Source organism: Suncus etruscus, chromosome 11 (assembly GCF_024139225.1).
Source record: "Suncus etruscus isolate mSunEtr1 chromosome 11, mSunEtr1.pri.cur, whole genome shotgun sequence".
NCBI lineage: Eukaryota > Metazoa > Chordata > Mammalia > Eulipotyphla > Soricidae > Suncus > Suncus etruscus.
Window position 1 is genome coordinate 47305736 of NC_064858.1, and position 27921 is coordinate 47333656.

At 35.4% G+C, this 27921-nt stretch overlaps 1 protein-coding gene and 1 non-coding gene across 2 annotated transcripts in view; one reads left to right on the forward strand and one right to left on the reverse strand.

Moving 5' to 3' along the window:
* The window catches only part of EEA1 (early endosome antigen 1), a 132689-nt gene that overhangs the window by 26378 nt on the left and 78390 nt on the right, over window positions 1-27921 (reverse strand). Inside the window, exons 12-18 of the mRNA XM_049782801.1 lie at window positions 26226-26375; window positions 24688-24807; window positions 13753-13956; window positions 8184-8384; window positions 6980-7093; window positions 4393-4548; window positions 2143-2282 (exon numbers count right to left, since the gene is read on the reverse strand). Coding sequence (XP_049638758.1) covers window positions 2143-2282; window positions 4393-4548; window positions 6980-7093; window positions 8184-8384; window positions 13753-13956; window positions 24688-24807; window positions 26226-26375 — 1085 coding nt within the window. The remainder of the gene's footprint in view (window positions 1-2142; window positions 2283-4392; window positions 4549-6979; window positions 7094-8183; window positions 8385-13752; window positions 13957-24687; window positions 24808-26225; window positions 26376-27921) is intronic.
* Window positions 10326-10510, forward strand: LOC126023334 (U2 spliceosomal RNA). Its single transcript, XR_007500490.1, has one exon. It is a non-coding gene; the product is annotated as a U2 spliceosomal RNA (small nuclear RNA).

Here is a 27921-nt window from a genome sequence, read left to right on the forward strand (position 1 = left end):
CTCCCAAAACCTGGACTCCTGAAGAATACCAGCTAAATGAGAACCAAATAAAAGCACCCCTAGGAACATCCTAGTCACAGTGATGAAAATCATAGATAAGAGAAGACTGAAAGCAGCAAGATCCAAAAGAGAAATTGCACATGTAAAAGCAAATTTAAGATTTACAGCAAACTTATAAGCAGCCCTCAAGGCTTGAAGGCAGTATAGAAAATTGTATCAACAATATTCTCAGATCATGATGCACTGAAAATAGAAACAGAAAAAAATCTCTAAACTACCTAAGGAACATTTAAAAGCAACAAAGCTACTGATGTACAATGAAAAGAAGAAATCAGAAGACAATACCAATCAAAGAGCTCAAAGGAAGTTTGCATTGATATGAAAATCCTGATCCAAACATACACTAAGGAGCAAAATAAAGGGCATAGTAGCTAAGCTAAAAAAAAAATCACATTAAGGAGCCAGGGCAGTAGTAAAGCTGGTAGGGTATTTGCCTTGTAACAGCAGACCCAGGTTTAATTCACAGCATCCCTTATGTTTCCCAAGCACTGCCAGAAGTAATTGCTGAGCACAGAGCCAGGAGTATCCCATGAGTATCACCAGGTATGACCCCAAAACAAACAAACAAAAAACAAAAACAATCACATTAGTGAGTCTTTGCAGCTAAACAGAAGCAGCTGAAACTCAAATTAGTAACCTCAGAACAATATACAGTGCATCAACAGAAGAAAACTAAAAAATCATTTATAAATTTACTATAACATTAGAAATACATGGATGACATTAAGAATAATAATATACACATTGTGAGAATTGCAGAAGAGGAAAAGGGAAGGTAGGGGAGAGATAAATATTGCAGGAGGAAGAAAGAAAGGATACATATTCCTGGAGGAAAAAACAAATACAGAAATTTCCCCAATATATTATGGAGACATACACACTTATCCAGAAAGATCAGAAATCCAAACAAAACTATGCCAAACTAAAGAACATATTGTAATCAAAATGACAATTAACAAACAAAAGATATATCTTAAAGACAAAAAATAAAGACTTACATATTAATAACCATTATAAAATTCATGTGACATTTTGTAAATGAAACTATAATTCAGAAGACAAAGTATGAGAAGTCTCAATGAAAAAGAAACTCCAAGAATCCTCCTCATTAGGTGACACTTAAGACTTGAAGGAAGAAGTGATTTAAAATATTTTCAAACAATACCTAAACTGATTTGTTGTTTAAATCAACTCTGTAAGAAAAAAAAATCAACTCTGTAAGAAATTCTAATATTATATAAAAGATAAATAGAGATCAGAAAACAGAAATATAAGAAATGCCTTAAAATGGGAAGGAGGACAATAAGGGTGAGACTTACCTGCTTTAAATTCAAAAGGGCAAAGAGCTTAGATGTAAACTGCACAGTTAAGTTAAAAATGCTTAGAAATTAACAAGAAAATACAAATGGAAGCAGGTAGCCACATTAAAAGGTCAATCTCATAGTGCATATTGAGAAAATAAGAAAAAGTCAGAGAAACTGTTAAACTGCAAAAACACACCAAATAGCCATAGAATGGCAATACATTCTTATATATCAATATTTTCTCTAACTGTAAGTGTATTGAACTCCACAATTTTTGCCTTTTGCTTAAACTTAGACAGAACTAGAGGATACCATGTTAAATGACAGAATAGGTTGGTGGCAAATGTCAGATGATCTCACTCATGTGTGGTATAGAATAAAACAAAACAAGGGAATAAACAGTATCCAATTAAAAAAAATTCCTTTGCCTTTAGTGCCTTTGCCAATAGTGCTGAGGTCACCAAATTGGAGGGGAAGTGGAACTGAGATTGCAAAAGAAAATGCCAGACTAGAAAAGATATGAGAATAGTGGTGGAGGATCTTCGGCACTTTGTTGATGTTAGAGGTGCAGTAATTCTGTACCAAGAGCATAAACATAATTGTAATCATATTATCTCAACAAAAATAAAATACTAAGAATTAAAATAATAAAGAGTTAATAGAATCAGTATAAAAAACATTTAGTAACTTTAAATTACTGGGATAGCAAAACTGAAATTTAAGGAAATGCTAATATTTAGTTTATAAATCTCTCCCAGAAGTAATTGATTTAACTTACAATTCTTTCTCCACTTCAAGTTGTTTACTCAATTCTGTATTTCTAAGCTCTAAATCTGTGTTCAATTGTCTTTGCTGATGTAAATCCTGCAAAACTTGTTCCTTGCTTGCTTTCACTTCTAGAGTATCAGCTTCTAATTTCTATGAAAGAAAAACAGCATATTGATTATGTATTCTTTGGACATAAAGTAATCATATTTATAACCTGAATAAAACTTATTAGTTCAGATACAAAACACATGCAATAAGTTTATACATGGACAGGGGCCGGAGAGAGAGCATGGAGGTAAGGAGTTTGCCTTTCATGCAGAAGGACGGTGGTTCAAATCCTGACATCCCATATGGTCCCCTGGGGCCAGGGGCGATTTCTGAGTCTAGAGCCAGGAGTAACCCCTGAGCACTGCCAGGTGTGACCCAAAAACCAAAAAACAAACAAACAAACAAACTTAAGTTTATACATGGACAACTTAAAATGTTTGACCCTGTATATTCATAATTAACAAATTGATTGCGACTATACACATTTAGAGCTGAAATGATGCTATCATGCTGCCCTGCTAATGAATACCTTTGACCTAAACATAAAATAATTAAAGAGTTGCTTCTTTGTTATTTTGTTCTTGTTTTTGAGGCACACAGAGTGATACTCCAGGGTTGTTCCTGGCTCTGCACTCAGATCACTCCTGATAGACTTAGGGACCACATGGGATGCCAGGGATCAGACCTGGGTCAATTGCGTATAAGGTAAACAGTCTACCCCCTGTGATATTGCTTCTTGATCTAGTTTGACTCTAATTCTTCAGTGAATTTGTGTTCTAATACGTTTATATCTTTATTACTAAAAATTTATCAAATCAGATTTAATAATTTTGATTATCTGTTAGTAATGCATCTTTTGATATAGTTTTACCAATTTTATGCTCCAAATACCTTTTAATTAAACAAAAATATTTAGGGTTTGCAATACTTTTATCAAATATTTGATATACCTAGTTTATAACAATATACCTTTCTTGGGGGGGCACACCCGACAGCGCTCAGGGGTTACTCCTGTCTCTGTTTTCAGAAATCCCTCCTGGCAGGCTCAGTGGGCCATATGGGATGCCAGGAATCGAACACTAGTCCATCCTGGGTCAGCTGAATGTAAGGCAAATGCCCAACCACTGTGCTATCTCTCTGGATTTTGTAGCAATATATCTTTATAAAACATATAGAATACTTTGCAAAATAACAATTATAAAATGTTCAAAAGCTGATATAATCACAGGAGATAATACAGGTGCTAAGTAACCTTTGGGGGGGGGGCTGTTGGTGGAGGGTATCAAAACTACTCAGAGGATACTTTTGGCTGTGTGCTCAGAGACCATGTGGTGCCAGGGATCAAATATGGACCTCCTACAAACAAAGACCTCTTCTTGAAATGCACTCAGTCTATTTAACTCTTTCCAACCCACAATATGCACCTTTAATAATTCTGAAATGAATTTTCACTTGACTTTCCAATACAATTAATTTTTTGTTCCTTTCAGTCAAAAATTTGTCATTAGTTATCATCAACCATAATGAGGAAACAAACTCATAAAATCATAATGTAGTTCTTTTTCAATGTTATATTGTCAGATATATGTAAATACAGACACGCACCCCATGATTCTATGTTCGTATACAAGTATATATGTGTAGCTATAGTACCCTTTAGAACTTTTTGTTTGATTGATAGTAGTTGAAAAGTCCCAAAATTTGAAGGATACAATACTCAAGATAAATATATCCATGATATGACTAGTCATTTAATCTCTTTGATAAATAAACACTGACAGTAATTTTAGTTAACTAAGATGTAGCTTGTCATCACCTATATTTACTATTATTTAGAAGTAAAATCTGAATAATAAAAATGCAAATTTTAAATGGGAAAAGGTCTACTATATCTGAATAAAGAGGTAAGAATGGCAGAATGACAAAACTAAAGTAACTATACAATAATAACTTTCCTATAGAGTATGCCCTGATTTGTTATCTCTATTAAATAATCATACATATAATGGAACCAGTATACATATTCAATGTCATTTGTAAAAGCTATTTATAAGTTATAAATATGGAATTCAAGATTATAAATAAAAATTTAAAAAAAATTTTATACCACAATTTTACCTTTTTTAATTAAAAATCTTTTATCCTTTCTACATCATCTTCCATTGCTGCAGCAGTAGAAAATATGTTTAGCTTCAATTTCTTTTATACAAACCTTAATTTGACCTTCTAGAGCGTCAGCTTTCTGTTCTAAAGAGAGACATTTCTCTTTATGCTCTTTAAGATGACTTTCCAGATGACTGCAATGTTCATGCTTTTCCTGCAACTTTGTAGTGACCTGATCCAATTGAGTAGTGATCTTATTTAACTCCTACAGAAAAAGGAAAATGGAAGAAAACTTTGATAAGGATTTATTTGGTCAGGCTTATCATTGGGCCAATAAGGCTGGCCAAAGAAACTGGAAACTACTAATTTTGTGTAAAAAACTCTAGGGAATAAGACCATAAAAAAAAGTCTCATGATGTAGCATCAGTTTTATTTACAAGTCAGTAAAAAAGAGCTGCTCTTAAGTCTTACAATCTGGAACACTAAGTTTATCTGGATAAAAGTTAGTAGGCTATTGATGCTTTTTTTAGAAAAGCTCTTTTTATGACTCAAAAGATATAACATGAAACAAGCTAATAATAATACTATTTTATTATAATTACCATTTTCCATATCAAAATCACTTATTTTTAGGGGCCAAAGCAGTGGCACAAACGGTAGGGCATTTGCCTTGCATGCACTAAGAGAGGATGAACCATGGTTTGAGTCCTCTGACATCCCATATGGTCCCCTAAGCCAGGAAAGATTTCTGAGTGCAGAGCATCACCAGTTGTGGCAAAAAAACAAAAACAAAAATTTTGATCATCTTTTGTAGTTTTATTAATATATTAAGCTTAATTATCAAGAATATTAACATCTCATCAGACATGTTGATTTCTTTTTTGTTTTGTTTTTTTGGAGCCACACCCAATGGCAGTCAGGATTTACACCTGGCTCTGTGCTCAGAAATCACTCCTGGCTTGGGGGACCATATGGAATGCCAGGGATTGAACTCATGTCTGTCCTAGGTCACTTGCATGCAAGGCGACTACCTTACCCTACTGCTAGGCTACCACTCTGGCCCAGACATATTGATGTCTATAATGACAGTACAAAATCTTTCCTGCTCTTGTTTACAAAAAATTTTTAAGATTTTTGGCTAAAGAATATGAATATTTGTGTTGTTACTCTCATATTTTTTCAATATAGTTTCTGGGTTTTATGCTTAGAAAATATTTTCCATATATTTTTATTTTATTTATTATTTATTTTTTCTTTGGTTTTTGGGTCACACCTGACAGCACTCAGGGGTTACTCCTGGCTCTATGCTCAGAAATTGTTCCTGGCAGGCTCGGAGAACCACATGGGATGCTGGGATTCAAACCACTGTCCATCTGCATGCAAGGCAAATGCCTTACTTCCATGTTATCTCTTGGCCCCTCTTCCAGATATTTTAACACTACTATTGTAAGTAAAAAGCATGCTACAGGGCTGGAGAGATAGCATGGAGGTAAGGCGTTTGTCTTTCATGCAGAAGGTCATTGGTTCGAATCCCAGCATCCCTTATGGTCCCCCAAGCCTATCAGGAGCCACTTTTGAGCATGGAGCCAGGAGTAACCCCTGAGAACTGCCGGGTGTGACCCAAAAACCAAAAAAAAGGCATGCTGCAGAACAATAAATAAAGCATAATGCATAATATAAAAATATACACCTTTTTGTGTTCTGTACACATAGTCATTTCCAAATATATATGTATACATACACACATATTTGTCCAATGCAAAGACAGTTTGGGGGCTTAGAGTAAATGCAGTTTTGCTTTATTTTGTGAATGTGATGAATGAAAGTACTCACTTAAACATCATTGATATACTTAGAAATGTTAAATTTTTAAACTAAAACAAGATCTTTGAATAAAACAATATCAAGCATCATTAGCTGAATTCTTTCATGCCCATCACAATTTAAGGAAATGATGTGGAATGAAATGTTATTTGAGAATCTGCTATATACTTCTACACTTTAAAAAATAAATAAGTAGACCAACAACCAATATCACATCCAGACTAAAAAGTAAATTTTACAAGTTTCTATCTGGTAAAAGGTAAGAAAAATCAACTATTTTGATCTTGCCACTAAAACATTATATTATTGCATTGTAAGCACTGTAAAATTTAACTTCTCTACTTACACCAAAACTAATAACTCCCATAAAGACAGACTAATTTTTTTTCTTGAGATAGAATGTACATGGTTCTCTTCTGCTTCCAAGTGGTAAGTACATCAGAGTAATGGTCCAATCTAAGTAATGGTCCAATTCACTAAAAACAGGCTGAAAAGGAAGCCTACCCTCCTCCTTTTCTCAATCACTGGCACTAGATGGAATCAAGCATCAATTCAACAACTAGGTATAAATATTTCAAGTATGCAAGGGCTTCTATCTTATAATCCAAGAGAGAACTACAATATTTAAAAAGCCCACCAGAACTACATACAAGTTGAGCTTTATAAAAAATAAAGTTAATTTTTATTTCTATCTGATGCCTACAACTACTATTCATACTGTCTCAATGAGTTCTGAACTTTGGCAGAAATTAAGATGAAAACTCAAATATATTACAAGATTATATAAAGCTGGGTATCACTTTTGTACACAGCAGATAACTGATCTTTTAAAGCATGAAAATCTGACACAAAATTGCTTCAGATTCTCCTACCTGCTGTTTATCTTGTAATGCATTTTGTGCAGTGTCCAAATGATTTTGAAGATCTGCTCTTTGTGCAGTTTTTGCTGCTTCTGATGATAATAATAATTCAGTTTTGGCTTTAATCTGTAACAATTGTAAACAAATTTAATTATTCATTTCCACCCTTACACTTGCTTAAAATATTGATGAGGGCCAAAGCAAAAACAAAAGTGTGTGACCCAAAAACAAAAGCAAAACAAAAAAAAAATTGATATTTTGTGGTTTGTAACACTTGGTTCTATCATTACAATAATCTTTTAAAATTAAGTCATTTGGGGCCAGAGAGATACCACAGCGGTGTTTGCCTTGCAAGCAGAAGATCCAGGACCTAAGGTGGTTGGTTCGAATCCCGGCATCCCATATGTTCCCCCGTGCCTGCCAGGAGCTATTTCTGAGCAGACAGCCAGGTCCAAAAACAAAAACAAACAAAAAAAAAAATTAAGTCATTAAAAAAAAAAAAAACAAGAATTTAGAGACTGGAAAAAGTATGCATGAGAAAATTTCCCATGGAGGAATGAATAGGGGAGACAGAACTTACTAATGTTTGGATGAATGAAGAAAAGATGTGCTTATTTGACAGCAAAGAACTTTCTTGAAGAAAAAGGGACCATATTTTTCAAAGGGAAAAATATAAATGTTACTCTTCTTATGATAAATGGTCACTACGCAAAGAAAATGGAGTGAAAGCAACAGGTTCAGATCATGACTTGACTCCTGTGTATTATTTGATACTCCTTTTAAATGTTTATTTTAATTTAATTTATTTTATGTTTGTTTTTTTGAAGGGGCCACCCTAGCAATGTTCAAGGTTACTCCTGGCTCTGCTTAGGAATCATTCATGATGGCAGAGAAGCATTTGGAATGCTAGGATCAAACCCTGGTCAGCTGTGAGCAAGGCAAATGCCCTATTGCTCCAGGTTTCTGCTATGTGATCTTGGTTGAGCAAGTTGCATCAGTCAAAAAATTGCAGAAAATATTCTTTTCATTGTGGTAAAATACAAACACACACCCACAACATAAAATTTATGGTATTAAACATTTGCTGGGGATAGGTTAGTAGTTTTAAGTATGTCCAAAAAGTTTTATTCATTTCCAGAACTTTTAAGTTCTGAAATTGGTAATAAAAACGTCCTAAAAAAAAAACCTAGTGCTTAGTTGCATAATTCAACATTACCTGTATTTCAAGCTGTGAAACCTTCTCTTTGCTCTCACTTAACTGACTGCTTAACTCACTGGTGCTGGTTTCCAGGGAAAGGACACGGTCTTGTGCCGCTCTCAAATGTGCCTTCTGCTCTTGCACCTGGTCATGCAAATCTTCCTGGGCTTGTTTATGGCTTTCTGATTGATTCTTCAGTTTCTCCATTAGTTGAGTCACCTACCATAAAAACAAGACTAATTATACAGGTCACAAATGATATAATCAAGAAAAATATAATGATTTAAATCCTGCTAATAATCAAAGTAAGTGAAGTATGTAGGTTACCTCAGGTTGTCTTCAAAAAACCTTTTTACATCTTCCAAAGTTATACACAGTATATCTAAATCAACAAATTTACAGATTCTTAATTTTATACCCTCCCTACTAAATTGCAATTTATAATTCTGTTGAAATAAAATTCACCCATAAAACACTCAATTTAGTAGATACTCATTAATAGAGGATTTTAATTACCACTTAATATTTCTCAGACCCCTGTGCCATTAGTACCTTGCACTCATTGCAAATGCCAGATCATTAATACGGTGAGAAAAGTTACATATATTCTTATATTTCTGAGTTAGAAGATATGAGTATGGCAGATATTTTTTCCCATTATTGGTCTTGACTTTTATTTCTGTACTTGTAGATTTGTATATTTTAAATTTAAATATGTCATTTAATGATAGTCATTCATCTGATATTCTTTTGGTGTATATAGCTTGGAGTATGTTTCATGTCTTGAATTTGTGTGCTCATGTATTATTAAGTCAAATGACACTGATACATTAGTGACTAAGTCACTGATTTTTCTCCCCAGTTCTCTAATCTTCATTTTGGACAGATTTAACTGATTTGTTTAAATGTACACCAATATTATTCTCTTTGTTCTTTCTTTCTCTCTTTTTATTAATTATATCTTTATTTAAGCACCATGATTACAAACACATTTGTAGTACAGTTTCAGTCATAAAAAGTACACCCCCCTTCACCAGTGCAACCTTCCTGACACCAGTGCCCCCCAATTCTCTCTCTCTCTCTCTCTCTCTCTCTCTCCCTCTTTCTCTCTCTCTCTCTCACACACACACACACACACACACACACATACACACACACACACACACACACACACACACACACTCCCTGACTGTCTTTAAGACAGGCATTCTATTTCTCTCACTCAGTACCATTGTCATGATAGTTGTTAGTGTAATTTCTCTAACTACACTCACCACTCTTTGTGGAAAGTTTCATATCATGGACTGGTCCTTCCAGCCCTCATCTCTATTGTCTCAGGGTATTATTACTATACCATATTAATTTCTAATAATAATATTTCCCAATATTATTTACTACCTTACTAAAAAAAACTGACATTTTTATTTAGGTATTTTGACTTTTGCCATATTTATTCCAGTATAATGTGTACACATGTATAACGTGCACCCCTAATTTTTTATTAAAAATCAGTATAAAATCTTGTTTCACACCAAGCATTGTAACTAACAGAAAAACATTGTTGAACATGTGTGGCCATGATAAAAATAATTTATTGACAACTTAAACTGGTATAAACACAAGACCAAAATAAAATGACTGGTAACAATATTTATTTAAAATGCTTCAAAGTCAAATTCATCATCAGGTACACTACAGAGTTGTTCCCATTCATCTCGAGTTAATTTTTCATCAGTGTCCCAGTTGGCAGGAACATCTGTTTCTCCAGTTTCTTTGCTTTCTTCCGAGTCTGAATTCCACAGCAGGTCATCTTCTGTGCCGTCCATTTTATTGCTGATGCCTGTCTTCAAAAAAATCTTGATGATCATTTCTTTTGATATGTCTTCCCATGATGTTTTAATCCAGGATGTCATGAGAGATAGGTCAGGTTTCTTGGGGTATATTTTTTTCTTCACCCTCAAGTACAGTGCGTGGCTGCAGCCCGGAAAAGGCGCACTGCGAACTCACAATTCGCCTGCACCCTCGTTGGACCAGCTGCCACTGCCACCCCACCCCAGCCCTTGTTTATAATGTGCACCCAAATTTTGATTTCTTTTTTTGCTAGAAAATTTTGTGCATTATACTCGAATAAATACAGTACTTCTTTAAGTTCTCATTACTTACGCTTCTCGGCCTTTTGGCTAAGATCAAGTGTAGTATCTGTTCTTATCATTACTTCACTAGTCCTTTTTTGTCCTTAAGTATATATTAAGAGATGTTTAAATTATTTGTTTGATGGTTCCATAATTTGTCATTTAAAAATCTTTCTGTGGGACTGGAGCAATAGCAAAGCAGGCATTTGCCTTGCACACAGCAGACCCAAGTTTGATTCTCAGCACTCCATATAATCTCCAAACCCATCAGGAATAATTCCTGAATGCAGAGCCAGAAGTGAAACCTGAGCACTGCCAGGAATGGCCCAAAACAACAATAAAAACAAAGTATTTCTATTGAATGACATTAAATCTTATAAATCGTGTTTTCTGTGTCTTCGAACATCCCCAGTTATGTCTAAACATTTGTCTATACTTATTATGGGTCTAATTAGTTATCTCTCTTTTTTTCTTTTTTTTTTTATTGAGACCATTGTGAACCACAAGTCCCCCACAGTTGTATTTAAGGCATATAGTGACAGTGATTAGAGCTATTCCCACTACCAGTGTTGACCTCTCCACCACAGTTCCCAGCATGCATCCCATACCTCCATCCAGTGACTACCAGTGTAATAGGTCCATTTTGTGTATAGCTTGTTATAGTCTGGATCTCTTGACTCTCCACCATTGCCGACTTTGGTTTGGGTATTTAGATCTGACCTTTATTGTTTTCTACTCAATGCTCTGAGAGCACTTGGCCCTTGGATCCCATCCATGTTTTTTTTTTTAATTTTCTAATTTGTAGAAGACATTGAAATTTGCAGCAGAACAAAATGATTCAAGTTCTAAGGTTCTATGAAAAATATGGGAGCCCCCATCCAGAAAATATAAATTAAATTGAAATAGAAAGAAAAGGGGGGTCAGATATGGCAAGGTTTTGGGTTTTTTGGGTTTGTTTTTTTTTTCTTTTGTGTAGGCACCCGTAAACATTGGGGGAAATTAGAAAGGAAATTCCCTTGGCCTAAGAGATACAGGGTATCTCCACCATGAACTACAGGTTCCAGGCATGTTGTTTATCCAACCTCAAGGTCTTTCTTTATGGTCCCAGAAAAAATTCTGCTCAGTCACGGTTGTCATAGTCAGGCTTCTGTAATTAGAGGTCTTGATTTTTGCACAAATCCTAGGACAAAACGTCTTCTGATTTCATCATACTGTTATGTGGTGAGAAAGGGCAACCTGCCCTTAGATTAAGTTGTTGCTGTTTCCTCATCGTCGGGGTGTCATATGAACCTAACCTGGAGCAAAATGGTGCCAGGAAGGCATTTGGGCCTCCATAGGGGGAGTTTAATTCCTGGTGCTGATGCTGAAAATTGTGCTGGTTCCAATGTTGGGAGCCAAGGTTTGGGCGGTTGATGGTTAATATCTGATCAATTGAGGCCTTAGTCATGTCCCCATGACAAATGTTATGGGTAAAAGGTGCCCCTGCATGAATTTAGCTATCTTTCTTGAAAGACTACTCAAATTTATGCCAAGAGGCAGCTATATAATGATAATAATACTTCAGCCAGATCATCTAGGGGCTTTATGCTTTGTCTGGGTGACATATATAACTATTACTATACAGATAGCTTAGATTTACTCCTGTCATGAATTTCGGGGGTTTCTACTCAGTGCCACCACAAATCCAATTACGTCTTTTCTCTCTATTAGTAGGACCCTGAATATGTATCAATCTCATGTAAGGCAGTGTGGTTTTTCACCTGGTCCTGATTCATTGTCTGGCCTCATGGAATCCCACCCTATGGTACATTCAGCCAAATACTCACTGAATCTCTATGCAATTTTGAGCTTTTAGACTCCACTGTTTTTTCCTCTCTCATATCTGCCCTGTGAATCAGCTGTCACAATCTAAGCATAAGACTTTCATTCCTCACTTCAGTGAGAAAAGAATGATTTCCTTGGTTTTCCTCAACCTACAACAAAGTCTGGAAAGTTACTCCAAGTCAAAAGTTATAGTGGTCAAAGACTCCTTTCACTCTGTCAGGTAGCAAAGTCCTACATTGTTGACATACAATGTTTAGAAAGAGGTCTTACATACTTTGTCTACCTTTCTAGTTGTTTATGTTTGGGATAATGTAACTAGAAATCATTTCAATATGTCAAAAGCAGAACAATGTAGATATGTTTTAATATTTTTTAACTGAGGTACTCATATTTGTTTCAGATAAACAGAAAAATTTGATGACTACATATACTGCACAATGATCACCATACTTAATCATACTTAGTCTTGTTAACTAGATATTGCCACACAGACAACTTTTTCTGGTGATTACTTTTTTCAAATTTCTTAATTTATTCTTTGAAAAAAGTGGATAGACTTTCTTAATTCTATTTTTATAATTAACAATGGTAGATTATATTTAAGTTACAATGAAAATAGTCTAAAGAATCTTTATATAACTGTTAACCATGGTTTACTTTTAGGGAGGAGATGGAATGCTTCCCATGTAGTACTTAGAGGGCCCAGAGCCCATTACTGATGATACTAGACCACTGAGTCATAGAATTCAATGCTCAGGGCCAGAAGTGATATTCTAGTAGCTGTGCAAAGGCCACCAGAAACACATCTAGCAGTGCCTAGGGGTCTCTAGAACTATACCAAAAAGTACTCAGGAGGCCATGTACTATCAAGGTTTAAACTTAGGCATCAGGGGTAAAAATTTGGGAGGTATAATTCATCAGGCATGTGTCTTGACCACTGAGATAACTCTCTAATCCCAATAATAGTTATCTTTGAAGTCTGAGAAGGGAACTGTGGCATGTCTAATTCTCAGTTTAATTAAGTTATATAACCAGTGTTACTTTGTTTCAATATTTTATCTTCATATAATTTATCTCTTACTGGAGAATCTTTAACCCCAAAATCCATTTTTTTGTTTGAAAATGCATTAACTTTTTAAAGTTTCTTTTAAACTAAAATGAGTTTTAGAACAATAAGGTGACTTGTCAAAATGAATATTAGTTACTTATGATTCCAAAACACATAAATTATCAAAATTCAGTAACAACTAAGTCTAGAAATTATCAATACAATCCTAGCAATTAACAGTGGAATGAAGCTTTTAGGTTACTAAATATACCATTATGCAATCTTTCTTCTAAACATGACAAAATTCCATAAGATAAATGAACTACTAATAACATCTCCATTCTTCAAATGCATTAATAAGATAAAAATATTTGCTCATAGTCACATAACTAATCAGTTACAATCTGAAACATAAAAATTTGTTAACTTATATTTTGTACAATAATGATTCATTTACTTCAAAGGTAAATTTGATAGGACTTGGCAAAAATGCAATCTAATGAAAAGAAATGAATAATTTTAGAAAGTACTAAAAGTTTATAAAAAAAAAATTTGAGCATTATAATATATCTGACAACCTTACCTGTTCCTGTAACGTATGATTTTTCTCTTGTAACTGATTGAGAACAGCAGTTTCTCCTTCACCGGCCTGAATTTTTGCATAAAGATCTTCTCTTTCTTTTTCTAATAGAGAAATATTTTCTTTACTCTTCTGTAATAAAGCTTCAAGATTCTGTATCTTTTGATCCTTATCACCAATTTGACGTAGTACTTGTTCCAAATCATTCTGCGAAGAATTAAAAACTACAATATTAGGAATAGAAAACTACTACCTAATACCTTGAAGTTATTCTTCAAAACATAAAATGATTGATAAATTTTACAATTCACACTTAGTCTTACATTTTAATTATTACTATATTTTAACACAACAATTAGAATTACATTTTTAATTATCTATAGATTGTTGATGATAAGAATTGAAAAATTGGTTTCTGACGTCAGACTGGGAAAATCTACGAAACTACGCCTGCCCAGTGGGGCCCAACCGTGAGAAATTGTGAGTGCTGCCTGTGTGTGTCACTCTCATGTCCTGTCGCCTTAACCTCTTGGGAGTGGGCCGAAAAGAGGCTCCAGAAAACTCGCTCTCCCAGAGGCTCATTCAAGGGTGAGCACACCAAGGAACTGCTTCACAACGTGAAAACTGACTATAAGCAGTACTTTTCAGAAGTCAGGTCCCCAGTTTGTGACATCAGGCTGGGAAAATCTATGAAACTACTCCTGCCCAGTGGGACCCGACCGTGAGAAATTGTGAGTGCTGCCTGTGTGTGTCTGTTTCCTATCCTGTTGCCTGAACCTCTTGGGAGTGGTCCAAAAAGAGGCTCCAGCAGAACATAGCCGCTCTGCTTTGCTACGTGACCGTGTGCTCTTTCTAAGGAAAGAACGCCATTGAAATAAGAAGAAAAAATCAAACTAAGAACTGTACTGGAGGCTGAACAATGCTGGAACTCTGATGCCAGCACCCATATGTGCCTGTCTTCTGTGCTGTGCTCCATTTTTGGTCTGATTTCATCCAGTGTATGGCTCATCTGAGGACAGCTTATCTTCCCCTGGAGCCTTCCCTGGAGGTGAGTTTACAAGCCCAGAAAGGGTGGAGCCAGAGGAGCATGGCCGCTCCGCTCCACTTCCCGGCCATGCATATCATTTAGCCAATAAATACAAACACAACACGTTAAAAACTCACAATACAAGTATGACAATGGGGAAACAATGCAGGCCAGCACCAGACATAAAGAATGATGATGGCAACTCTGATGACTTGAACATGACCAACCAACTAGTGAGTCTCTCAGATAAGGAGTTTAGAGTCACAATATGGAAGATGTTCAAAGAACTCAAAGAAAGTATAGAAGAGAACACTAATAAGAATCAAGAAAATATGAAGATAGAAATAAGAAAACTCCAAACTGAAATTTCAGGTCAAATAACAGGTCCGAAAAATTAAGTAGATGAATTGAGGAAAAACATGGTTGAGCTTTCCCATGGGTTAACAGCAACTAAGGATAGAATTAGTACACTGGAAGATGAGATAAATAACAATTCCATACAGCAGAAGAAATTGGAAAAAAGCCTTAAAACAAATCATCAAACAATGGAAAAATTACTCAAAGAATAGGAACGGATGAAAATAGAAGTCTACAATAAGCTCAACAGAAACAACTTAAAAATCATTGGAGTCCCAGAGACCCAGGAAGAAAATCTCCAGGAAAAATCAACGGTCAAGAACATCATTTAAGAGAAACTACCAGAGCTAATGAATACATGCGATCAAATCCTGCATGCCCAAAGAGTGCCAACTAAAAGAGACCCCAGAAAAAACACACCAAAACACACCCTAGTCACAATGATGAATCCCACAAATAGAGACAGAATTCTGAAAGCAGCAAGATGGAAAAGAGAAATTACATTCAAGGGAACATCCTTGAGATTTACTGCAGACCTGTCACCGGAAACACTCAAGGCCAGAAGGCAGTGGTGGGACATAGTGACAAAACTCAATGAAATAAATGCTTCGCCTAGAATACTGCACCCAGCAAAACTCACTTTCCGGTTTGAAGGAACAATACATGGTTTCACAGACAAACAACAGCTGAGAAACTTTACAGACTCAAAACCATTCTTAAAAGAAAAACTGAATGGCCTACTTTAAAACAAGACTGAACAACAGACACACCAAACTCCGATATAAAGATGGCAGTAGTAATCCCAGGACAATTCTTTCTCTCAATCTCAATGGACTAAATGCACCACTTAAGAGACACAGAGTGGCTAAATGGATCAAAAAACTCAATCCAACCTTCTGCTGCCTACAAGAAATGCACCTAAATAGTCAGAACAAATATAGACTCAAAATAAAAGTTTGGAGGAAAATCATCAAAGCAAACAACATCCATAAAAAAGCTGGAGTGGCCATACTAATATCAGATGATGCAAACTTTATACTTAGGAAAGTTGTAAGGGACAAAGATGTACATTTTGTATTAATCAAGGGATACGTACAGCAGGAAGAAATCACTCTCCTAAAAATATGTGCACCGAATGAGGGGCCAGCAAAATATTTAATAAAATTGTTGACAAATCTGAAAAATAATATCAATAACAACACAATAATTGTGGGAGACCTCAACACGGCATTGTCAACACTTGACAGGTCAACCAGACTGAAACCCAACAAGAATATACTAGACCTGAAAAGAGAAATGGAAGAAAGAGGCCTAGTAGATATATACAGGACACTCCACCCCCAGAAGCCTGGATACATATTCTTCTCTAATGTACATGGGACATTCTCCAGGATAGACTACATGCTAGCAGATAAAACATACCTCCATAATATCAAGAGATAGAAATTTTGCAGGCTACCTTCGCTGACAACAAGGCCCTGAAATTATATGTGAACTACAAAGAAACACAGAAGAAAAACTTTAATACCTGGAAGTTAAACAACCTACAACTGAATAACCAGTGGGTCCGAGATGAAATCAAAGAGGAAATCAAAACCTTCTTAGAAGCAAATGACAATGGAGACACAAACTATCAGAACCTATGGGACACAGAAAAAGCAGAACTGAGAGGAAAATTTATAGCTTTGCAAGCACACAATCAGGAAAGAAGGGGCATACCTGAATAGCTTAATGACGCAGCTCATAGAATTAGAAAGTACTCAACAAAAGGACCCAAAAATAGGGAGACAGAAGGAAATAACAAAGCTAAGAGCAGAAATCAATGAAGTGTAAAACGAAAAATGATCCAAAAGATCAACGAAAGTAGAAGTTGGTTCTTTGAAAAAATAAACAAGATTGATAGACCACTGGCAAAACTAACAAAGAAAGAGAGAGAGAAATTTGATAACTCATATTAGGAATGAAAAAGGAGAGATCACTACTGATATGGCAGAGATCCAAAGGGTAATCAGTAACTACTTTGAGAAACTCTATGTCACTAAAAATGAAAACCTGGAAGAAATGGATAAATTTTTGGACTCTTATAAATCTTCCTCAGTTGAATGAAGAGGATGTAGCATATCTAAACACACCCATCACTATTGAGGAAATTAAGACAGTAATCAAATGTCTGCCCAAAAACAAAAGTCCAGGCCCAGATGGATTTACTAATGAATTCTTTCAAACCTTTCAAGAGGAACTTCTACCAAACCTGATAAGGCTCTTTCATGAAATCAAAAAAACAGGAACACTTCCAAATAGCTTTTATGAAGCCAACATCACCTTGATACCCAAACCAGACAAAGATGCTACCAAAAAAGAAAATTACAGACCAATACCGCTGATAAATACAAATGCAAAGATCCTCAACAAAATCCTGGCAAATAGGATTCCATGCCTCATTAAGAAGATCATCCACTATGATCAAGTAGGTTTCATCCCAAGAATGCAAGGATGGTTTAACATCCGTAATCTATCAACATAATACACAACATCAACAACAAGAAAAAAAAATCACATGATCATATCAATAGAATGCAGAGAAGGCATTTGATAAGGTCCAACACCCATTCTTGATGAAAACTCTCAGCAAGATGGGAATGGAAGGAACCTTTCTCAATAGTTAAGGCCATCTACCACAAGTCAGAGGCAAATATTGTCCTCAATGGAGAAAAACTGAAAGCCTTTCCTATAAATACTGGCACAAGACAAGGCTGTCCTCTCTCACCACTCCTATTCAACATAGCACTGGAAGTACTTGCCATAGTGATTAGGCAAGAAAATGATATCAATGGAATCCAGATAGGAAAGGAAGAAGTCAAGCTCTCACTGTTTGCAGATGACATGATACTCTACTTAGAAAACCCTAAAGACTCTACCAAAAAGCTTCTAGAAACAATAGACTCATATAGCAAGGTGGCAGGCTACAAAATTAACACACAAAAATCAATGGCCTTTCTATACACCAATAGTAATAAGGAAGAAATGGACATTAAGAAAACAACCCCATACACAATAGTGCCACACAAACTCAAATATCTTGGAATCAACTTGACTAAAAATGTGAAGGACCTATAGAAAGAAAACTATAAAACTCTGCTCCAAGAAATAAGAGAGGACACACGGAAATGGAAACGCATACCCTGCTCATGGATTGGCAGGATTAACATCATTAAAATGGCAATACTCCCAAAGCATTGTACAGATTTAATGCGATCTCTCTAAAGATACCCATGACATTCTTCAAAGAAGTGGATCAGGCACTTTTGAAATTCATATGGAACAATAAACACCCTCGAATAGCTAAAGCAATCATTGGAAAAAAGAATATGGGAGGAATTACTTTCCCCAACTTTAAACTGTACTACAAAGCAATAGTTATCAAAACAGCATGCTATTGGAATAAAGACAGGCCCTCAGATCAGTGGAATAGGCTTGAATACTCAGAGAATGTTCCCCAGACATGCAATCACCTAATTTTTGATAAAGGAGCAAGAAATCCTAAATGGAGCTAAGAAAGCCTTTTTAACAAGTGGTATTGGCACTACTGGCTAGCCACTTGCAAAAAATTGAACTTAGACCCACAGCTAACATCATGTACAAAGGTTGAATCCAAATGGATGAAAGACCTTGATATCAGACCCGAAACCATAAGATATATAGAACAACACGTAGGTAAAACACTCCAGGACATTGAGACTAAAGGCATCTTCAAAGAGGAAACTGCATTCTCCAAGCGAGTGAAAGCAGAGATTAACAGATGGGAATACATGAAACTGAGAAGCTTCTGCACCTCAAAAGAAATAATGCCCAGGATACAAGAACCACCCACTGAGTGGGAGAAAGTATTCACCCAATACCCATCAGACAAGGGGCTAATCTCCAAAATATACAAGGCACTGACAGAACTTTACAAGAAAAAAACATCTAATCCCATCAAAAAAAAAAAAATGGGGAGAAGAAATGGACAGACACTTTGACAAAGAAGAAATACCAAATGGCCAAAAGACACATGAAAAAATGCTCCACATCACTAATCATCAGGGAGATGCAAATCAAAACAACTATGAGGTACCACCTCACACCCCAGAGATTGGCACACATCACACAGAATGAGAACAAACAGTGTTGGTGGGGATGTGGAGAGTAAGAAACTCTTATCCACTGCTGGTGGGAATGCCATCTAGTTCAACTTTTATGGAAAACAATATGGAGATTCCTCCAAAAACTGGAAATCGAGCTCCCATACAACCCAGCTATACCACTTCTAGGAATATACCCTAGGAACACAAAAATACAATACAAAAATCCCTTCCTTACACCTATATTCATTGCAGCACTATTTACCATAGCAAGACTCTGGAAACAGCCAAGATACCCTTCAACAAATGAATGGCTAAAGAAAATGTGGTATATATGCACAATGGAATATTATGCAGCTGTCAGGAGAGATGAAATCATGACATTTTCCTACACATGGATGTACATGGAATCTATTAGGCTGAGTGAAATAAGTCAGAGAGAGAGAGAGAATGACGCAGAATGGTCTCACTCATCTATGGGTTTTAAGAAAAATTAAAGACATTCTTTCAATAACAACTTTCAGACATGAAAGGAAAAGAGCTGAAAGTAACAGCTCACCTCATGAAGCTCACCACAAAGAGTGATGAGTTTAGTTAGAGAAATAATTATGTTTTGAACTATCCTAATAATGAGAATGTACAAGGGAAATAGAAAGCCTGTCTAGAGTACAGGCAGGGGTTGGGTGGGGAGGAGGGAGATTTGGGACATTGGTGATGGGAATGTTGCACTGGTGATGGGTGGTGTTCTTTACATGACTGAAACCCAAACACAATCATGTATGTAATAAAGTTGTTTAAATAAAAAAAAAGTGACCAGGGGGATGAGTTACTAGGTTATTTATACTGGCACCCAGAATTTGGTTTTGAATATCAATTCTCCCAAAAAGCAGATTGCTTGGAACTGACTGAAGATCTTGGGCAGGCATTGTCTATATGCACTCCCAGACTAATGAAGACATGTTAAAAGAACCAGAAAGTATGATGAGTGCCCCTGGGTTAAAGGAGAGTAAACGTGAACCTTAGATACAAGCCCAGGGCCAGGAGATAGCTCAGTGGTCAGAACTGCACATCCTGCCTAGGGCAAGGTCAATCCACAACAATCCCCAGCACTAGTGGGGATGGCCCTTATAGTACCCTGTGGCAGGACCTGAGCATTTGGCTGTTTGGTGCAGTTGGCCAAATACATCCCCCAGGGGAAAAAAAAAAGAATTTAAAAATCAATCACTTTTTTATTCTAATGCTGCACTCATTAATGCTACTCTTCTTATTCAATTCATTTATATACATGAGATACCTTGTTATCCTTAAATCATATCAAGTACACTCCCACCTGGGTGGCTTTGCAATAATTGTTCCTTCTGCATGGAAAACTTACCCCATGAAGTCACAAGGCTTATTTCATATTCAAATATCTATTCAGATGTCACATTCATAACCAGACCTACCCTGATCATTACAATAAAAGTATAGCTGGGCCGATATAATAGTACAGTGGATAGGGCACTTGCCTCGCACATAGTCAACAGGGTTCAATCCCCAACATCCCATATGGTATCCCAAGCCCACCAAGAATGATCACTGAGTGCAGAGCCAAGTCAGTCCTAAACATCATTGGTTTTAACACACACACACATACACACACACACACACACACACACACACACACACACACACACACACACACACACACACACACACACACACACACACAGTCTTTCCTAAATCTTGCCCCACCAGATATTTTTCCTTCAATAGCACTGATTTTTTAAGACACTTTAATTTGTATTGATGGAGGTGCTTGGGCATAACACCTGACCGTACTTGTGGAACCTGGCTGGTTCCAAAAATAGAATTAGGGTCAGTTGCCTGTGTCTTAAAACCTGTACCTATCCCTCAGGCCCCTAAAAGTCATTTACTTGTATTCCTCATAATTTTCTACCTCCTTTTACCCACAATAAATTAAATGTTACGTGAAGGTATAAACTTTTGTCCTTTTTTTTTTCACTTTTTTATTAAAGTCTAACATGATCTAAGATGATTGTTGAGGGAACAGAAAAATAAATGACTTCAATCTAACTCACATACATTCTTTAAATGAACAAGAATCTTCTATCAAAACAGTAAGATAACTCTTCTACTTTAACAAAGTCATTAATGCTACACGAAACAGCACAAAAATATACCTCCACAACATTTTGGAGCTCTTCAACCCACAGTTGCCCATATCATTTGGTTAAAAGAATTAATCCTTAACCCTAAACAATGTCCCTATCAACCCTTCTTCAAAACTTATAATAAACTATACCACCATCATGAAACAGAGCCAGCAACCATCTGGTGCCTTCAAATGTCAATATTAAAATATTTTATTTTATAGCTAGTTTTGAATTTTGCTATGTTTGGGGAGCAATGCCAACAATCAAACTCAGGACTGCACACATATAAGGCAAGTGCTCTGACACTGAATCACATCCCCAGACCATAACATTAGTTAATATTAGTCTTGCGAACTTAAGTCTCATATTCTAAATTTAAATCACAAAATAATGTAAAGCAATCCAACCTCTCTGACTCTCAAGCTCTGTTCCTACCATTAATGAAATGATACGTTTCTAGATTTCAATTTCTATTATATATTCTTTGAATTTCCTGGAACTATCATTAAGACCTAAGTTTTTCTCCATATCAATCATGGATGTGTGCATCACAATAAAATTTGGTTCCTCTTTTAAAAACGTTGATATCCTCTCTATCCATCTTCACATGTAAGGCTTATTCCTCTGGGCAAGCTAAAGCAATTGACCTTTTCCTGCTTTTCTGAATATTACTCTCTCGTGTAAAAGTTTCATGTTACTTTGGGAAGTAAGTGTAGCTTATCCTACCCTCTACTCTACATTGCTTTCTATAAATCCCTACCTCATTCACAGAAGACTTGAGACCTGATATAGTCTTTCAATCCCAATTTCTGCCAATTTCCTGGGAAATACAAAATATATAAAGCATTAAAATATGGAATCAACATTTATATCATCCTAATTCCTAGACCTATTCCCAAATCACAGTTCAATAACTCATCAAAAGGTCACCTTAAATGGTTCCAGATCAAAAACTACAACTACACTACACTGTGACTGAACTTCTATCCGCTCAACCCTAAAGGTCACTGTGGTATTTAGAGCTTAGAATTTGATTTGGGAAATATTTTTGACAGAACTCCCTGAATATCTTAGGACTAATTGTAATGGTAATTGAAAATATTAGAAAAGAAATAAAGTATTACCTAAAAAGTTGTGTGATAAATGGAGTGAATTTAAACTATATTTTCAAATGTATATGTATATACATATATATCCTTTGACATATGAGAAAAGGAGGTGAATATATATATATATATATTCACACATACATACACACAAATATGTTTATATGTATGTATGCATGGATATATACAACTTTCTAACTGAAGTAGAAAATAAAGTTGAATTACTTATGAAAATCTCCCTTCTGGGGCAAAGGAGGGGGATATGGGATGAATGCTGGGAACAGGGGTAGAGGGAGGATAACATTGGTGGTGGGAATACCCCTGATTCAATGTCACTATATACCTAAAATATTACTGTGAAAGATTTTTAATCTACTGTGGTAAAAATAAAAATAAAAATTTCTAAAAAAAAAAAACAAAACAACAGAGATAGGATGCCGGAGATTGAACTTTCACCAACAGGCCATAATTTTTGCTCGGTCCAAACTGATCTAGCAACATCACCAGTGTGTCCTCCGAGTTACCAAACATAATAGAATTCTCCACTTCTCGATCTTTCTTCTTAGACTCATTCTTTCTTTCATCCTCAATACTTCATATATTAACCTATCAATACTAATTCAGTCACTTTTTCCTTTGAAGTAGATTTATAATCTGATCATTCATCTATTAGCTGCACCATATTTATGTACTAGTCCAAGGCATTTTAATGTTATTTGGACTACTCTAGTCTCATAATTTATTTGTGTTGACTTTTTGACTTTGGAGCCTATTCACAATACAGCAGCCTTGTGAAGTTGCAAATCAAATCTTTTTATTCCTTTGCTCAGTATGTAATTTCTCATCTCCCAATGATATTTTGCATCTTTTTGTCTAAAAAATTCCTTAAAGTCACTCAATGATCTGATTCCTAGTGATTTCTGTGAATGTATATTTTTTAAATTCTTATCACTCACCACTCAGCATCTGGTTTCCTAACCCTCCTTGGACATGCCCCTGTCTCAACATCTCTTTAGGTACTAATGCTCTTCTCTCTCATCAACACAACTCACACTTTCCTTCTGGCCTTTCACCATCTTGATGAAACCTTTCCTGGCAGCCCTATCCAATATAACAGTAAACCTCAAGCTCTGGACAGTCCTTACCCTAGGCCAAATATTTCTCAATCTATACCACATTTATTACCATCTAGCATACTATTTTGCTTATTCACCTTTCCTATTGTTTGCCTCCTTCAGTAAGGGATATAAAGGGAGACAGTTGTCTTTTTCTACATAGCTATCTCCACAAGCCACTTCCTTGGCTAAGAGTAGGCACAAAGACATGTATTAACTAACTGAATGAAAGAATACGTAAAATGCATATAAAATTCTAATCTCTGACTCACACATCTCTCTCCAAACTCAGAAGGAACAGAGAAGAATATCACTTATTGCCTCCCATAAACTCCAACACTATTTCTGTCAAATTCCATTAAACTGCCATTTCCTAAAAGGAAAGTACTATGTTTAATATGAATTATGTTCTTATTCTTTACTATAAGCATGGCATACAATGTTTGAAAATATTCAATAAACTGATGAAAAATGAAAAAATAAAAAAATTTATTTCACACATTTTGGGCACTCTCCCTCCCCATAACAGAACTTTAATTTTCTTTGATCTTCTAAGCTATGATATACAATCTGGATTAGTTTAGCCCAGTTAAAAATATAACTGCTTACATTTTCTATACCTAATTCAATGTTCCAAACCTGATAGTTCAGAAGAAAGGAAAGATACAATTTTAACAATAGACTCTACTCTAGCAGATACAAAATGTTCATTTTCACTGGATTAATGAAACCATAAAATCCTACTTACACATTTTAGTTTTACAAATAAGGTATATTAAATAACAATTATACATAAATTATGTTTTGTATAACTTTTTTAAAATGAAAGGTAAGAAATCTAAAAATTCTAAGTAAATATTTCAAATTAATTTACTCATAATAAACCTATTATAAAATATTTCAGATATTTAAAATAGTAACAAAAATTTTTATCACATACTAAAAATTATAAAATCTTGCCACAATCAAGTATTTTGCTAACCTAGTTTTACAATAGCAAAAGAGAGATAATTTTAATAAATTTTTGTAAAGGCTAACGATTCAAGTAATGGTTACCTGTGCTTCTCGGAGTTTTGCTGTGGTATTTTGCTGAACAGCTTGTTGTTCTTGATGCTGCTGCTTTGTTTTCTCTAATTGATGTTGTAATTCTGTGAAATGTGTTGCTTTTTCCTTCAACTTAAAAGTAAAGGTAGATTGTTATTTTTTACCATTATGGGCCTAAGACAAATCATTCAAAAATATTCAGGATTCCTTTAATTCTCATAATTCCCAGGTCTGAACTGAATATTAAACTCAATCAATATATAATTTTGATTTTATAAATAAAATGCTATCTCATGAGTAAGAGGCAAGACCATGAGAAGAGAATTTCATTCCAAGATATAATGCAGGTCAGGAGCAATAGGGTAGCTCATAGAGCATTTGCCTTTCACAGTGAACCCTGAGCTCAGAGGCAGGAATAAGGCCCTCTCCCCACCAAAGAAATATAATTCAGAGGTTAGTAATATGTCTTAGCAGTACAGCACAGATCTCACAAGTTGTTAGATCATGGGTTTAATCTCCAGCATCATAACAATATCTAAAAAAAAAATACTATTTTTATTCATATTATATTTGGCTTATTATTGCTTTGTTTATAATTTGATCAAGGAAAAATTAGCTAAATCAAAATATCAATATAGACTTTTTCCAACACAATAATTGCTTATTATAATTAATTTAATTATAAAAAATAATTTAAAATGTTGTATACCTAAATTTTGGGTTTAAAATAAAAAAAAAAAAAAGCCAGAGTGATGGCAGAGCAGTAAAGCATGTTTGCCTTGCACACAGCCAACACAGGACAGAGCCTGGTTCAAACCCAGGTATCCCATATGGTTCGCTGAACCTGCCAGAAGTGACTTCTGAGCACAGAGCCAGGAGTAACCCCTGAGTGCCTCTGGGTGTGACCCAAAAACCAACAAACAAACATATATATGTATATATACATATATATACATACATATATATACAGCTAATTAAAAGCTAAAAGTTTTAATTAACTCACAATATCCTTTTCATTCTAATAAATGATATGACTTAATGATAACTTTAAAATTACCACTTTCCCTATTATATTTATAATTAGGACAGCATTCAACTTTAAGCTAAATTTTTCAAAATAAAAATCCTTAAAATGCAAACTCAAAGTTTAAATGCACTAGTTACATGCCATGAATGACCCTCATTAACTGTTCGTTTTTCACTATGATATTAAGAAGTGTCCTCTTAAGTCTGAAACTTCTCTTCTAACAGCCATAAACAAGGATACTTTTCACCCTTGAATTTTTCCTGTCTCAAGCTGAAAGGATGATCATCTTCACATATTTTGTTAAGAACTTTAGGAATCACTAACATAACTAAATGACTTAATGTAATTAACACAAAAGCTATTTATTTTCATTGGGCAAAATAAGTCAAAATTTAAAGTTTAGAAAAATTAACACCCATTAAAAGCTCAATATAATTAAAAGACTAGATTATAATTATACTTCAAATTTATCAAATATATCAAGAAATTTACTATTATAAATTCATCTGAAATGTTAGATTACCTGTTCTTCTAAACGAGAAAGCTTGAGTTGTAGATCAGCTACTTGCTGTTCTCTATCCATAAGCTTTTCACTGGAAAGCTGTCTCTGCTCTTTCAGTCGACCATGAGCTTCCCCTAATTGCCGCTCTGTCTCCAAAAGTTTGCTATGCAACTTTTAAAAAGTAAAAAAAAAAAAAAAAAAAAAATATATATATATATATGCTAGTATTAACATATGCAAACAGATGACCATATCACTACCACCATCCACTATGCAAATATGTTTCATTTTTTCACCAATATAGATCTGATATCTTAATTTTATGACATTTTTTTAGGAAGCTAAGACCTTGTAATTTAGCTCCAACTGGATTTTAATCAATAAATTATGACAAAGAACACAAAACTGTAACTAAACAATCAGACAGAGGAAATGACATTTCTTCCTCTCTTAACAAATATAATGGGGATGGAGCCAAAACAAAAGCACTGGGAGGGTGTTTGCCTTGCACATGGCTAACCTAGGTTCAATCCTTTGTATCCCATATGATCCCCAGAGTCTCCTAGGAGTGATTTCTCAGCACAGAGCCAGGGGTATGGTCTGGGCACCATGGATGTGGCCAAAAGCAAATAAATAAATATAGTGGGTGCAACCAACACCCAACATCCTCTGACAGAAAATCAGGAACATTCTCAGAATGAGGGTAGGCCAAGTCCCCACATACACATCTCCCCACCACCAGAAAACCCAGCAGCTACTGTCCACATCTGCCAAAATTTTTCATGTTGAAAGCTATGCAGCTACATTAATAAAAGATAATGATGGTCTCTGACCTTCCCTGGTAGATGGGGCTGAAACTCTGGGACCTTCTCAGATTTGTGGTGGGCAGATTAACCTTTCTGCATGAAGGTGCAGCAGTTCAGCACCATACCCAACACCTTTAGAAAGAAATATCCCTGTTCCACAACTCAAATGTATCAAACTGCCAGACCATCAAACTTGTTCTATATTTATAAGGCCTTGACCTTGAGGTCAACACCTCAAAATTTCATAATAATGTCAACACACTATAATCACAGTCAACCTGATTGGAAAGTTGCACAGGAGACCACCCAGCTCAATGAGCCTAAACAACAACACAAAGGCTCGACTAGCACCAACCACACTGTCAAATAAATCCTTAGACAAGATTTTAGTAATACCTTGAGATATCATAACTATTACAAATTAACCCTTAGTGATCTAAGTTTTGATAGTTACATTTGCCCTTGTGCTGTAACAAACAATATAAAGTAAATGTGTGCCTGTAAGGGGACAGACACCAGTTGGGTTGGGAAACTAGGAACACTAGTATAGGGAAACTCAAACTGGTTTTTGAACATTTAATGCCTTTTGGACATTTAATGCTTGAAATGGCTGTTTTATTAACAACTTGGTAAATCAGTGTTATAATAAAACAAATTTTTAATATATAGTAGAAGACGTGGTAGCAGATGAAAAAGCCTAGAGAACATGCTTTGCCTGTAGCAACCTGAATTCCATCTCAAATACAATATGACTCATCCCTAGAATTGCTGGGTGGCCTCTACCATAACTGGGCCAAGCATTGAACTATAATGCATAATAGCCAGTCCAGGTTGATCACTGGAATCAGTTCAAGAGGCCCCAGAGCTCTGCTTGAAATACAAAAAAATAATGACACAAGTATGTGTGTGTG